This window comes from Arabidopsis thaliana, chromosome 4 (genome assembly GCF_000001735.4).
Source record: "Arabidopsis thaliana chromosome 4, partial sequence".
NCBI classification, from domain to species: Eukaryota; Viridiplantae; Streptophyta; class Magnoliopsida; order Brassicales; family Brassicaceae; genus Arabidopsis; species Arabidopsis thaliana.
The window spans coordinates 14,514,631-14,528,492 of record NC_003075.7 but is presented as its reverse complement, the minus strand read 5'-3'; the positions used below and the strand labels follow the sequence as shown (position 1 = coordinate 14,528,492).

Genomic DNA, 13,862 nt, shown 5'->3' with positions numbered 1-13,862 from the left:
ATTTATAGAGGTGTGTTGTGTCTGTTTGCTTATTGTCAAAGTACTTTTTAAAACCGTGTTTACTCATTCGTATACACAAACAATTACTTACGACAAGATATATAAAAAGGTGATTGCAACACTTCCATTCTCATGAAACAGATTTTTAAGAAAAGTAGTTATGGTTAATTTTCTAGTTGCATGAGTAGAAAGTAAATGTAATGAAGAATGGTAAAAGTATAGGTCAATAGTCCTGACTCGTAATTAATAATATTTTGATGGTTAAAAGAGTAATATATAAATAAATTAAAATGGAGCTTACATCATTGCAATTAAGATAACAATACAACAAGATGAAAAATTTGATTGTGACTATTAAGACTCATGAACCCATTTTTTTAGCAACATAGTTAAGATTATTTTTCTAGTTTAGTAGAAAGCAATATAATCTAAAGTAGTAAAAGATTATTCAATAAGTCCTTAACTATTAATAGTAACGTTTTAATGGGTTGAATAGTAATGTAGATAAAAATCAAAATGGTGTTTATGTTAATCACATACGCAACCAACACTACAAGTTAAAAAAAAAGGTGAGTGTGACTAGCAAGACTTATGAAATAGCATTTTAACAAATATAATTATGAATATTACTCTAGGTTAGTATAAATGTAATGAAGAGTGGTAAAATATAAATCATTAGTCCTTAACTCTAAATTCATAACATTTTGATAGTTTGAATAGTTGCATAGAAGAAGAAAAATAATAGTAATAAAAATTCTACTAAGAATCATATACTTACCCAAAAAAAATAAAAATTAAGAAAATTTATTCGTGAAATGCTAGTTCAAATGTTGGTAGATCGTAGGATAGTGGTTACTCGTAGAATATGATATAGAAAATGTATATACGTTATTAATATTGAAAAGAAAGCATCTAAAAATCTAATATATCAAGTCCACACAATACACATAGATATTCCCTTTGTCTTTGAAAATTGCAAACTTACTTTTACTAGATATGTGAAGTGTGTGCATGTTGAATATAATGCTTTGAAATAGTGTTTTTACCTCGTATGTGAATAATCACATGTACACGCAAGATTACAAAATATAAACGAGTTTCTGTCCGTATCCGTCATCAAAACTCAGGATGACTCATGAACCATTTTCAAAGCATAATTGCTTTATAGAAGTTAGTATTACTTTAGTAGTTTCGTCGAAAGTAATGTACTCAAAAAGTGGTAAAATATAATTCACTTAGTCTAACTTATTAATTGAGAGTCATGCAAAAGCATTTTTTATCTATTTTTGCTTTTGCAAAACAATAAAGAGGCTATTGTTCACATTTTTGAAAAGAAGCAATTCACTAAATAATATTCGTAAGTTGACATTGTATTTATAAGTGCATAGTGTTTTAAGATCGTAAGATTACTGCATTGACATTATTTATGAGTGCAGGTAACATGAACCCTGCGAAGAAGAAAACAAAACATAAACTACGATGATGGTTTAATAACCAAGACCAATGTCTTTCCCCTATTGGCTTATTTCATCCTTTGTATTAACTTTTTTTTTATCTATCATAGTAGTAATGCATCAGTTAACTATCATCATCGTATAAATATAAAGTACTTATCCCTTTAATTATAGTTTGATCCAATCTTTGAGCTCCTCGTCGCAATGGGAGACCTTGAAATCGCAGTTCGGAGCTGCTATCTTCTCTAGAAGCTTCCCCTCTTGCCCCTCCTTCGCATCCTTCTTCTCCACTAGCACAGCTCCGGTGATCCAATCTTTACGCTCCTCCTGGCAATGGAAGACCTTGAAATCGCAGTTCGGAGCTGCTATCTTCTCTAGAAGCTTCCTCGCCGTGTCCTCTTGCCCCACCTTCGCATCCTTCTTCTCCACTAGCACAGCTCCAGTGATCTTATCGAACCCTTTGCCTTCGCCACGAGCTATGAAATCAACCAGCGCCGCTTGTACTGGCCCCAAACTAATGGTCCGATCCACTGTTTCAATGTACCATCCTGCATACACTTCCCCTTCGCAAAACAGCGCCACCCCTGACGGACACTTTCTGTATGGCGCGTATGATTTGTTCGCCGCCTTTAGAGCCTCCAACTTTAGAAAGGAACAAAGGTCCGCATTGGAGGAGATCCCTCCGGCGGCGGAATCTTCATCGATGAGGGCGAGACAGTTATCGCGCTCCATGAGAAGGAGAGAGGGTTCTGCCGAGAGGATACTTTCGGAGCCGAATTCGTCTGGCATGTGGCTCTCGAGGCTCTTGAATGATCCGTCTCGGCCGTGAGCGTTTTTGATCAGAATTTCAATTTGATGTGCATTGTTGATCTCCTTAAGAAAGCGGGTGCAGTCGTAGCACGGGTCTTGGAAGACGGTGCCATTATCGGAGACGGCTAAGTGAGTGAGTTTTGGCTCGGAATTGAGGGCAAGGTTGGCGATCAGGAATTGCTCAGCGTGGATGGAAAAATGAGGAAGAAGACCTTTAAATTCTACATTGACGCCTAAGTAGAATCGACCAGATGATGCGCGTCCAACGGCTCCGACTTTGCTTGGTGCTTTAACGAGATTCCTAGCCTTTCTGATTAGCTTCGGAAGTTTCTTGTGGTCGGTGACACCTTCGGATGCGGCTTGTTCGGCAGTGAAAACGAACTTGTACTGTTGTGCCATTGTCTCTGTGTGATTTTGGGATCGTGTTTGAGATTTTGTGTTAAGAGATTGGAAATGAGATGAGAAGTGGACTCAAGTCTCTCGCTATTTATATAGATGTGCCGTGTCCGTGTGATTATTCAAAAGTTACTTTTAAAATCGTGTTTACGTCGTTACTCATTAGCATACGAAACTAATTATAATAAAAGAAATAAAGGTGACGTGATCCACTTCAAGACTTATGAAATTTTAAGCAAAGTAGTAATTAGGGTTATTTTCTTGCTTAATATAAAGTACATGTAATGAAGAGTGGAAAAGAATGGTCTAGAGTCCTTAACTCGCAAGTAGTAACATTTTTGATGGTTTGAATTGAAGAGTTATAAAGATTTAAAAAAAAGATAATTTGAAGTTAATTTGTAAAATACTAGTTCAAATGTTGGTAAATTCTATATATGTTTACTCGTGATTTAGTGGTCACACATACGATATAGAATGTGTTTGATTTATTTAGACGGAAAAATAATTGATGATAATCAAGATTTCAAGTCCATGGTATAAATAATTGTTCCTTTTTTCTTAGAAAATGCACACTAACTATTACTAGACTGGATTAACTTTGACAAAACAAACTATTACTAGATTAGTAAAGTCTAGATATGTGTGATGTATGCATGCTGAATGCTTTTAAAATAACGTGTTTACATTGTACGTGAAGAATGACACGCACACGCAAGATTACAAAATATAAACAAGGTTGTGACTGTATCCGTCGATAACAAGACTCATGATGACTCACTAATCATTTATCAAAGCTAATTTGCTTTATAGTAGTTAGGATTACTTTAGTAGTTTGTAGAAACCAACTGTGCTGAAGAGATGTAAGAAAATTAATTATATAGCAGTCTTTCCTTAGGCACATAATTTCAAGGAATAAATAAGTAAAATAGACCTCACTTGAGAATTTTATTCATAAAATGATAACTAAACTGATTGCGAATGAGTGTTTTTTTGGTAGACCATTTCAATTTTAATATATATTATGATTCTTTTTTGGAAAAAAACAAGCGAGCACAACTCACAAATTCAAAGTTCAAACTATGTGATATGATTATGTTTATTAAGTTTCCAGTTAATTTTTTAAGTGAAGAATGGATTGAAAACTATTTAAAATAATAAACATTAATTAAAGTCCTTCATAATAAAAAAGAGAAATGAATGAGAAGGAGAAAAACTTTATAAAAAGAGTGGAAATCAGCTCACAAAACTAATAAGCACATGCATGACATTTTCTGTGAATGGGTTTCAGCTTAGATTATACGAGTAGTTAAGCAACCTAAATGTCCATGATAATAAAAATTGGTATTGCCATTATTGCATACAATATCTTTCTGGGAATACATCATACGGTTATTAAAAATGACGTAATTAACATCTGTATCCTTATGTTTTTAAATAGTATATCCTACATTTATCAATTGTACATTTAATTTTATTTATAACAGGCTACAAAGAAATAAAGAGTAACATAAAGAATCAAATTACATGCGCACGTAAGATGATGTGAACAGAACAGAGAAATCACTTTTATGTCTCAATTCTCAACAAAATTCTTAGAAAATCCCACCTTCTTGAACCTCATAACTTTTAACTTTTTACCATGGAGGTTACCTGGTTACGGTTCAAGTTGCAATGATACACTTTATAATTTTGTAATTAGACTAAGCTTCTACTGCTATTTGTTATGTTTAGGATTGGTCTAGGGAAAATGATACAGCATTATACTTTTATAATTATACATTTAATTTTTAGGGGTTCATAAAGAAGTTGTTCCCATCTTTTATGAAAAATATATATATTCAATTATGAAATCAGATAGTTTTATTGTTCCTCCGTTGTGTACTATAGTAGAAATTTGCCAGTGGTCAATCAATGGTCCACTTATTCCCCACCTGGATATGTTTGCAAATGAGAATTTTTTATCTTACTCATTAATGGAGATTCAGACTATTTTTTTCTGGTTTTGCAAAAAGCAAAAAAAGAAGTTTTTGTTCACATTATAGAAGAGAAGCAACTCTTAAATATTCGTAAGCTGACATTTATAAGTACAAAGTGATTTGAGATGTTAAGATTACTACACTGAAATTATAGTAAAAGGTAACATGAACCAAAGAAGAAAACAAAACATAATTATGATTCTATGACATTATTAAAAGGTTTAATGAACCCAACCAAGAAGACAACAAAGCATAATAATTATGATAGGATAATAAAATAGTTCAATAACGAAGACCAGTGTAATCCCCTACTGGCGTATTATTTCCTTACTATGTATCCTTTTTTACCGTTCTCTACCTCCGGTATTGTAATATAATTCATTTTTTTTACGAGATCCTCGTAGCAATGGAAGACCTTGAAATCACAGTTTGGAGCTGCTATAGTGTCTAAAATCATCTCCGCTGTGCGTTCTTGACTCACCCTCGCATTTTTCTTTTCCACCAGCACCGCTTCGACGATCTTATCAAACCCTTTACCTAGGCCACGAGCCACGAAATCAACCAGCGCAGCTTGTACCGGTCCCAAACTAGGGCTAGACGCCACTGATTCAATGTATCATCCACGGTACCAGTTCCCGTCGTCATCCTGCAGCGCCACTCCCGACGGAGAGTTAGTGTACGGCGAGAACGAATTGTTTGCCGCGGCTAGAGCCTTGCACTTCAAATGGGAACAATCTGATGAGCATATCTCTTCGGCAGAACCCGAAAGGCTGAGGCAGTTATGGCGCTTCTCGAGAAGGAGAGGGGAACCCTTTGGGAGGACATCGTCGGGAGAGAATCTGTCCGGAAGGAGGAGTCTAAGGCTCTTGAATGACCCTTCTGCTTCATATTTTGATTTGAGCAGGATTTTGATGTTAAGGGCTTTGCTGATCTCCATAAGAAACTGGCGGCAGTTTCCACACGGTGCGCCGAAATCGTTACCGTCAGTAGAGATGGTGACGGCTAACAGATGGAGGCCTTTCTCGGAGTTGAGTGCGAGGTTGGTGACGAGGAATTGCTCGGCGTGGATGGAGTGGTGAAGAGGAAGACCTGGTAATTCGACATTGACGCCTAAGTAGATCCGACCCGATCGTGCGCGTCCAACGGCTCCGACTTTGTATTTGGAGATTGGAGCCAGAGCGAGTGACATCGCCTTTCCGATCAGATTTGGAAGCCTCATGGGTTCGGTGACGCCTTCCGATTCTGCTTCTTTAGCAGTGAAAACGAACTTGTACTGATCTTGTGCCATTGTCGTGTTTTGAGATATGAAATGACATGAGAAGTGAGATTATGTCTTTACCTATCTATATAGATGTGTTGTGTCTGTGTGCCTATTGTGTAAGTACTTATTAAAACTTGTGTTTAGGTCATTCGTATACGCAAACAATATGTTAGTGTATGAACTACAATTGATTAAAAAAGGTGACTGTGAATATCAACATTCATGAACTAGTTTATAAGCAAAGTAATTAGGGTTAGTTTTTTAGTTAGTATAAAGTAATGTAATGAAGAGTATATATAAATAAACATTAACGTAATGAGGACTAAAAGTCCTTAACGTTTATTTAGTAGTAACATTTTAATGGTTTAATAGTAATATAGATAAAAATTAAGAAGTTTATTTGTAAAATGCTAGTTCAATTGTCGGTAGATTGTAGCATAGCGATTATTTTGATAGTGTCAAATCTGATATTGAATATGTGTTTGAAGATTGCAAACTAAAATGACTTGATATGTGATATGTGTTAGGTGTATATGAATGCTTTTAAAATGGTGTTTACCACGTAAGTAAATAATTACATGCACACGCAAGAATATAAACGAGATTATGACTGTATCTCCCTCATTAAGACTCATAATGACTCAACCATATCTCAAAACAATTTTTTTTTAAGTAGTTAGGGTTATTTTAGTAGTCTTGTAGAAAGTATTGTACTAAAAAATGGTTTAAAAAAAAAGAAAACTCAGTAGTCTTAATTAGTCACATATTCATGGTATGATACTGAAACAAACAAAAATTGGGAATCTTATTCACAAAAGTGATAATTAAATTCATTGAATAGTGAGTCAGATTTTGACAATATAAAAATATCTAATAATACTCAAGTCCATGATATACATGAATTTTCATTTACTCTTTGTCTTTGAAATTGAATCTTGTTCAGAAACGAGTACTTTGGGTAGATCACTTTGAACTAAAAAATGTATGGTATATTGGTTCGAAAATAAGCTTACTATACACAAATTAAAAGTTCATGTGATTCTATGTTTCTTAAGTTAGTTCCAGATAAATGTTTCTTAAGTTATGGACTGAAACTTTTTTAAAGAAAAGAATCATAATTTAGTATGGGAAAAATTGTATATGCTACATTTAATAATGTGTTACACTTGATTAGTATTGCTACAAAAAATAAAAATTACCATAAATAATAAGAAAGTATCAGTGGTAAATGGTCCACCCTTCTTCCCCACCTTGACATTTTTTGCAAACGAGACTTTTTCTCTTACTCATTAATGGAGATTCATTCTTTTTTTTTGGGACAAAAATGACATATTTTCTGCATTTTGTAAAAACAGTAAAAAAGTTTGTGTTCACATTTTAGAAGAGAAGCAATTCACAAATTAATATTCGTAAGGTGACATTTATAATTAAGCACAAAGTGATTTTAGATCGTAAGATTACTACATTGAAATTATATCAAAAACGTAACATGAACCAAAGAAGAAAATAAAACATAATTAGAATATATTATATATTGACACCACTGAAATTAAAAGTAACATGAACCGGAGAAGAAAACATAACGTAATTATGATTCTATGACATTATTAAAAATCTAAAAGGTTTTAACGAACCAAACCAAACCAAGAAGTAAACAAAAAGCATAATTATGATAGAATAATAAATTAGTTTAATAATGAAGACCAGTGTAATCCCCTAACGTATCTATCACCAGGGTTTCACGAAGATACTTCAGTCTTTTTGCGCAATCCACGGAGCAATGAAAGACCTTGAAATCGCAGTTCGGAGCTATAGTGTCTAAAATTATCTTCGCTGTGCGCTCTTGACTCACGCTCGCGTTATTCTTTTCCACCAGCACCGCTTGGACGATCTTATTGAACATTTTGCCTCGGCTACGAGCCACGAAATCAACCAGCGCAGCTTGTACCGGACCCAAACTAGGGTTCGACGCCACTGATTCAATATACCATCCACGGTACCAGTTCCCGTCGTTATCCAGCAGCGCTACTCCCGACGGAGACTCGGTGTACGGCGAGAACGAATTGTTTGCCGCGGCCAGAGCCCTGCGCTTCAAATGGGAACAATCTAATGAGCATATCTCTCCGGCAGAACCCGAGAGGGTGAGGCAGTTATAGCGCTTCTCGAGAAGGAAAGGGGAACCTTTCGGGAGGACGTTCGGAAGGAGGAGTCTAAGGCTCGAGAATGATCCTGCTTCATGCTTTGGTTTGGACAGGATTTTCATATCAAGCGCGTTGCTCATCTCCATAAGAAATTGGAGGCAGTTTCCGCACGGTGTGCCGAATTCGAGGCCGTCAGTAGAGATGGCGACGGCTAACTTACAGAGGTCTTTCTCGTAGTTGAGTGCGAGGTTGGTAACGAGGAATTGCTCGGCGTGGATGGAGTGGTGAAGAGGAAGACCTGGGAAGTCGACATTGACGCCTAAGTAGACCCGACCTGATGATGCGCGTCCAACGGCTCCGACTTTGTATTTGGAGATTGGAGCCCGAGCGAGACACATCGCCTTTCTGATCAGATTTGGAAGTCTGATGGGGTCGGTGACACCTTCCAACGCTGCTTCGTTGGCAGTGAAAACGAACTTGAACCGATCTTGTGCCATTGTCATGTTTTTAAATTTGGTGACCAGATCTTGCAAATGAGATAACAAGTTAGGACGTTGTGCCATTGTCGTGTTTTGTGATTTTATGTTGAGAGCTATGAAAATGAGATGAGAAGTGAGATTAGGTCTTTACCTATTTATATTGATGTGTTGTGTCTGTGTGCTTATTGTGTAAGCACTTTTAAAATCGTGTTTAGGTCATTCGTATACGCAAACAATACGTTAGTGTGTGAACTACAAGATAAAAAGGTGATTGTGACAATCAACATTCATGAACTAGCTTTTTAAGCAAAGTAGTTAGGGTTAATTTTCTAGTTAGTATATAGAATATAAAGTAATATAATGATAGTTCTTAACTTTTATTTAGCATTAACATTCAATGATTTGAACAGTAATATTGATCAAATTTAATGCTAGTTCAATTGTCCGTAGCAGCCTGTAGCATAGCGATTATTTTGATAGTGTCAAATCTGATATAGAATTATGTGTTTGAAAATTTCAAACTAAAAATAGTACAAGATGTGTGATGTGTGTTAGATGTATATAAAATGCTTCTAAAAATGTGTTTATCACGTATGTAAAGAATTACATGCACATGCAAGAATATAAACGAGATTATGTGAAATGTGATGTCCCTCCGTCATCAAGACTCATGAACAATTTTCATAACAGATTTGCTTTTAAGTTGTTTACGGTTACTCTAGCACTCTTGTAAAATGTACTATACTAAAGAATGGTAAAAAAATGTGCACGTTGAATGCTTTTTAAATAACGTGTTTACCGTAAGGGTGAAGAATGACATGTACACGCAAGATTACAAAATCTAAACGAGGTTATGACTTGTGACTGTATCCGTTGCCAACAAGACTCATGACGACTCATGAACCATTTTCAAAGCTAATTTGCTTTATACTGATAGTTAGGATAACTGTTCTGAAGAGTTGTAAAAAACAATAATTATAAAGTCTTTAATTAGGCACATGATTTCATGGTATGACTAGTAAATACTAGATAACAATTGGGAACTAGATAACTAAATTGATTGCATAGTACTTGTGAGACTGTGACAATAATTATTAAGTCCATTATATACATCGATATTTACTTCTTTGAAATTGCAAATGACCCTCGGATCGAATGGGTGCTTTTTTGATAGACGATTTTAAATTTAGTAAACATATGATTTTTTTGGGAAAAGAAGAAAATAGCTAGCACAACTCACAAATTCAAAGTTGAAATGATACACTTCTATATACTTTTGCAATTAGACTAATCTCATAGCATCTTTGCTATTTGTTATGCTTATGGTCGGCCTAGGGAAAATTATACAGCTTTATATATACTTTTGTAATTAGACATTTTTAGGGATTCAGAAAGATTTGTTGTTACCATCTTTTATGATTATGAAAAATTATTTTCAATAGATCATTAAATTCTGAGACAATTTGACTATTCCTTAATTGTGCACTTAGTAGAAGTTTGTCAGTGATGACGACTTAATAAAAGGGTCTTATAAATCCAACCAAGAAGACAACAAAGCATAATAATTAAATCAAGAAGACAACAAAGCATAATAATCCAATCTTAAAAATTAAAGCATATTTAAGATTATTTGCCTTAAATATGCTTTAATTTTTATTGGTCTTATAGCAATGAAGGACCTTGAAATCGCACTTGGGGGCAATCTTGTCCAAAAAAGTCCTCGCCGTGGCCTCTTGACTCACCTTCACATCTTTCATCTCCACCAGCACCACTTCAGTGATCTCATTGAACTCTTTGCCTCCGCCACGAGCCACAAAATCAACCAGTGCAGCTTCTACTGGCCCTAAACTTGGGTTATACGCAACAGATTCAATGTACCATCCTTTATACACTTCCCCTCCGCAAATCAGCGCAACTCCAGACGGACACTTGCTGTACGGCGCGTACGATTTGTTCGCCGCCGCTAGAGCCCTGCACTTGGTATGGGAACAATCCTCTGGATCAGAGCATATCTCTTCGGGATCCGAGAGGACGAGGCTATTATCGCGCTGCTCGAGAAGGAGGGAGGCATCTTCCGGAAGGATACTATCAGGGCCGAATCTTTCCGGCATGAGGCTCTTGAGGCTCATGAACTCGTCTATGCCGTCTTTTGGTCTTTTGATCAAGATTTCGATTTCAGGAGCGTTGCGCATTTCTTGATAAAACTGGCGGCAGTGGCCACATGGTGCACCGAAGATGGTGCCGGTGACGGAGACAGCTATATGAGTGAGCTTTTTCATGGAGTTGAGAGCGAGGTTGGTGACGAGGAACTGCTCGGCGTGGATGGTGTGGTGAAGAGGGAGATTTGGGAACTCGACATTGACGCCTAAGAAGACTTCGCCCGATGATGTGAGTCCAACTGCTCCGACTTTGAATGTGGAGACTGGAGCCCGAGCGAGTGACATAGCCTTGTCGATCAGCTTTGGAAGGTCCGAGGGTCCGCGGACGCCCTCCTCTGCTGCTTCGCTGGGAGTGTAAACGAACTTCATTTTCTTAATTTGTATCTACCTCAAGTGTTTATGTCAATGAGATTTTTTATATATAACACGCTTTCAAAGAAATACAGACGAACATAAATAATAACATAAAGAATCAAATCACATGCGTACCCAAGATGACGTGGACAGAACAGAGAAATCACACTTCTATGTCTCAATCAATTCTCAAAAATATCTCAACATTATACCAAAAAAAGAAATTCTCAAAAATATTTCAACCTTTGACTATATTTACCAAACCCCACTTCCTGGAACCTCCTAACTTTTAACTTATGTATTGTAATGATACACCTTTATACTTTTGCAAGTAGACTAATCTCATGGCATCTATTGCTTGCTAATGGTCGGTCTAAGGGAAATGATATATACAGCATTATACTTCTGTAATTAGACAATATTAGGAGTTCAGAAAGAAGTTGTTACCCTCGTTTACGAAAAAAATGTTTATATTCAATTATGAAACCAACTCTTCTGAAATTCTGTGATAGTTTTATTGTTCCTCAATGGTCCACTTATTCCCCACCTTGATATTTTTGCAAATGAGGCTTTTGTCTTACTCATAAAGAAGATCCATTCGAAGACATATTTTTGTTTCTTTCCGTTTTTTCAAAAACAATAAAAAAGTTTTTGTTCACATTTTAGAAGAGAAGCAATTCACCAATTAATTTCGTAAGGTAACATGAACCAAAGAAGCAAAACAAAACATCATTATAAATATATTTATACTGACACCACTGAAAGGTAACTTGAACCAAAGAAGAAAACACAACATAAATATGATTCTGTGACATTATCAAAAGGTTTAACGAACCCAACCAAGAAGTAAACAAAGCATAATTATGATAGGATAATAAAATAGTTAAATAACGAAGGCCAGTGTAATTCCCTACTGGCTATTATTTTCCTTACTAGTAGTATAGATTTTTCTTATCTATCACTATTCAGTAATAAACTTTTTTTGGAGATCCACGTAGCAATGGAAAACCTTGAAATCGCAGTTCGGAGCTGCTATAGTGTCTAAAATCATCTTCGCCGTGCGCTCTTGACTCACCCTCGCGTTATTCTTTTCCACAAGCACCGCTTCTACGATCTTATTGAACCCTTTCCCTCGGCTACGAGCCACGAAATCAACCAGAGCAGCTTGTACCGGTCCCAAACTTGGGCTATACGCCACTGATTCAATGTACCATCCACGGTACCACTTCCCTTCGTCATCCTGCAGCGCCACTCCCGACGGAGACTCAGTGTACGGAGAGAACGAATTGTTTGCCGCGGCTAGAGCCTTGCACTTCAAATGGGAACAATCTGATGAGCATATCTCTTCGGTAGAACCCGAAAGGGTGAGGCAGTTATCGCGCTTCTCGAGAAGGAGAGGGGAACCCTTTGGGAGGACGTCGTCAGGGGTGAATCTGTACGGAAGGAGGAGCTTAAGGCTCGAGAATGATCCTTCTGCTTCATGCTTTGATTTGAGCAGGATTTTGATGTCAAGCTCGTTGCTGGTCTCCATAAGAAACTGGCGGCAGTTTCCGCACGGCGCGCCGAATTCGATGCAGTCACTAGAGATGGCGACTGCTAACTGACGGAGACCTTTCTCGGAGTTTAGTGCGAGGTTGGTGACGAGGAATTGCTCGGGGTGGATGGAGTGGTGAAGAGGAAGACCTGGGAATTCGACATTGACGCCTAAATAGACCCGACCCGATGATGCGCGTCCAACGGCTCCGACTTTGTATTTGGAGATTGGACCCCGAGCCAGAGACATCGCCTTTCTGATCAGCTTTGGAAGTCTGATGGGTTCGGTGACACCTTCCGATGCTGCTTCTTTGGCAGTGAAAACGAACTTGTACTTATCTTGTGCCGCCATTGCCCTGTTTTGAGATTCTACACGAGATTTTGGAAATGAGTTAACAAGTTAGGACGTTGGGCCATTTAGGATCGTGTTTCGAGTTTTTTTTTGGTTGAGAGATATGAAATGAGATGAGAAGTGGTATTGAGTCTTTGCCTATTTATATAGGTGTGTCGTGTCTGTTTGCATATTGTGAAAGGACTTTTTAAAATCGTGTTTAGGTCATTCGTATACTCAAAACAATAGTTAGTGTGTGAACTTCAAGATTAAAAAAAGGTGATTGTGACGATCAACATTCATGAACTAGCTTTTAAAGCAAAGTAGTAATTAGGGTTAATTTTCTAGTTAGTATAAAGTAATGTACTGTAATGAAGAGTATTTATTCGAGGAAGACTAAGTAGTTCTTAATTAACTTTTACTGAGTAGTAACATTTAATGGTTTGAATAGTACTAATTAATATAGGTAAAGAATTACATGGACAGGCAAGAATATAAACGAGATTATGACTGTATCTCCGTCATCAAGACTCATGCTGACTCATGAACCATTTCTCAAAACAAAATTGCTTTTAAAAGTAAGTAAGGTTAGTTTTTTTTTTTTTTTTTAAATTCTATACTAAAGAATGGTTAAAAAAATAAAATTCAATAGTCTTGATTAGTCATAAATTCATGGTATGAAAATTGGGAATCTTATTCTTAAAAAGTTATAATTAAATTCATTGAGTTTGTGTGAGATTGTGACAATATAAAAATATCAAATAATACTCTAAGTCCATGCTATATATATATTTTCTCTTTGTGTTTAAAATTGAATCTTGTTCAGAAATGAGCACTTTGGGTAGATCATTTTGAACTTAAATGTATGATATATATTTGTTCGAAAAATATGGATTCCAGTTAATTTTTTGAGTGAATATGGATTGAAACGTTTTAAGAAGGATGATTGTGTTACTCTAATTTTTGTA

The 13,862-nt window shown here is 36.3% G+C and overlaps 5 protein-coding genes across 5 annotated transcripts; all 5 read right to left on the bottom strand.

Moving 5' to 3' along the window:
• Positions 1-1,611: 1,611 nt before the first annotated feature.
• Positions 1,612-2,663, bottom strand: AT4G29640 (Cytidine/deoxycytidylate deaminase family protein; the record flags this gene model as incomplete). The annotated part of the gene is made up of 1 exon (NM_119109.2): positions 1,612-2,663. One exon carries the CDS (start codon positions 2,661-2,663, stop codon positions 1,623-1,625), a length of 1,041 nt encoding a protein of 346 aa, NP_194693.1. The 3' UTR covers positions 1,612-1,622.
• Positions 2,664-5,252: 2,589 nt separating this feature from the next.
• AT4G29630 (Cytidine/deoxycytidylate deaminase family protein) lies at positions 5,253-5,924 on the bottom strand (the record flags this gene model as incomplete). Its single annotated transcript, NM_119108.1, has 1 exon — positions 5,253-5,924. One exon carries the CDS (start codon positions 5,922-5,924, stop codon positions 5,253-5,255), a length of 672 nt encoding a protein of 223 aa, NP_194692.1.
• A 1,481-nt stretch (positions 5,925-7,405) lies between these two features.
• On the bottom strand, positions 7,406-8,630 carry AT4G29620 (Cytidine/deoxycytidylate deaminase family protein). The gene has a single exon (NM_119107.3). It carries the CDS (start codon positions 8,599-8,601, stop codon positions 7,588-7,590), a length of 1,014 nt encoding a protein of 337 aa, NP_194691.1. The 5' UTR covers positions 8,602-8,630; the 3' UTR covers positions 7,406-7,587.
• A 1,343-nt stretch (positions 8,631-9,973) lies between these two features.
• Positions 9,974-11,100, bottom strand: AT4G29610 (Cytidine/deoxycytidylate deaminase family protein). The gene has a single exon (NM_119106.2). The coding sequence runs from the start codon at positions 11,043-11,045 to the stop codon at positions 10,164-10,166; it is 882 nt and encodes a 293-aa protein (NP_194690.1). The 5' UTR covers positions 11,046-11,100; the 3' UTR covers positions 9,974-10,163.
• Positions 11,101-11,991: 891 nt separating this feature from the next.
• AT4G29600 (Cytidine/deoxycytidylate deaminase family protein) lies at positions 11,992-13,006 on the bottom strand (the record flags this gene model as incomplete). The annotated part of the gene is made up of 1 exon (NM_119105.2): positions 11,992-13,006. Exon 1 carries the CDS (start codon positions 12,913-12,915, stop codon positions 11,992-11,994), a length of 924 nt encoding a protein of 307 aa, NP_194689.1. The 5' UTR covers positions 12,916-13,006.
• Positions 13,007-13,862: the final 856 nt, after the last annotated feature.

What these genes read in the sequence shown, in the direction of transcription:
- AT4G29610 (NM_119106.2), bottom strand. Translation starts at nt 11,045, where the DNA reads ATGAAGTTCGTTTACACTCCCAGCGAAGCAGCAGAGGAGGGCGTCCGC.
- AT4G29620 (NM_119107.3), bottom strand. Translation starts at nt 8,601, where the DNA reads ATGGCACAACGTCCTAACTTGTTATCTCATTTGCAAGATCTGGTCACC.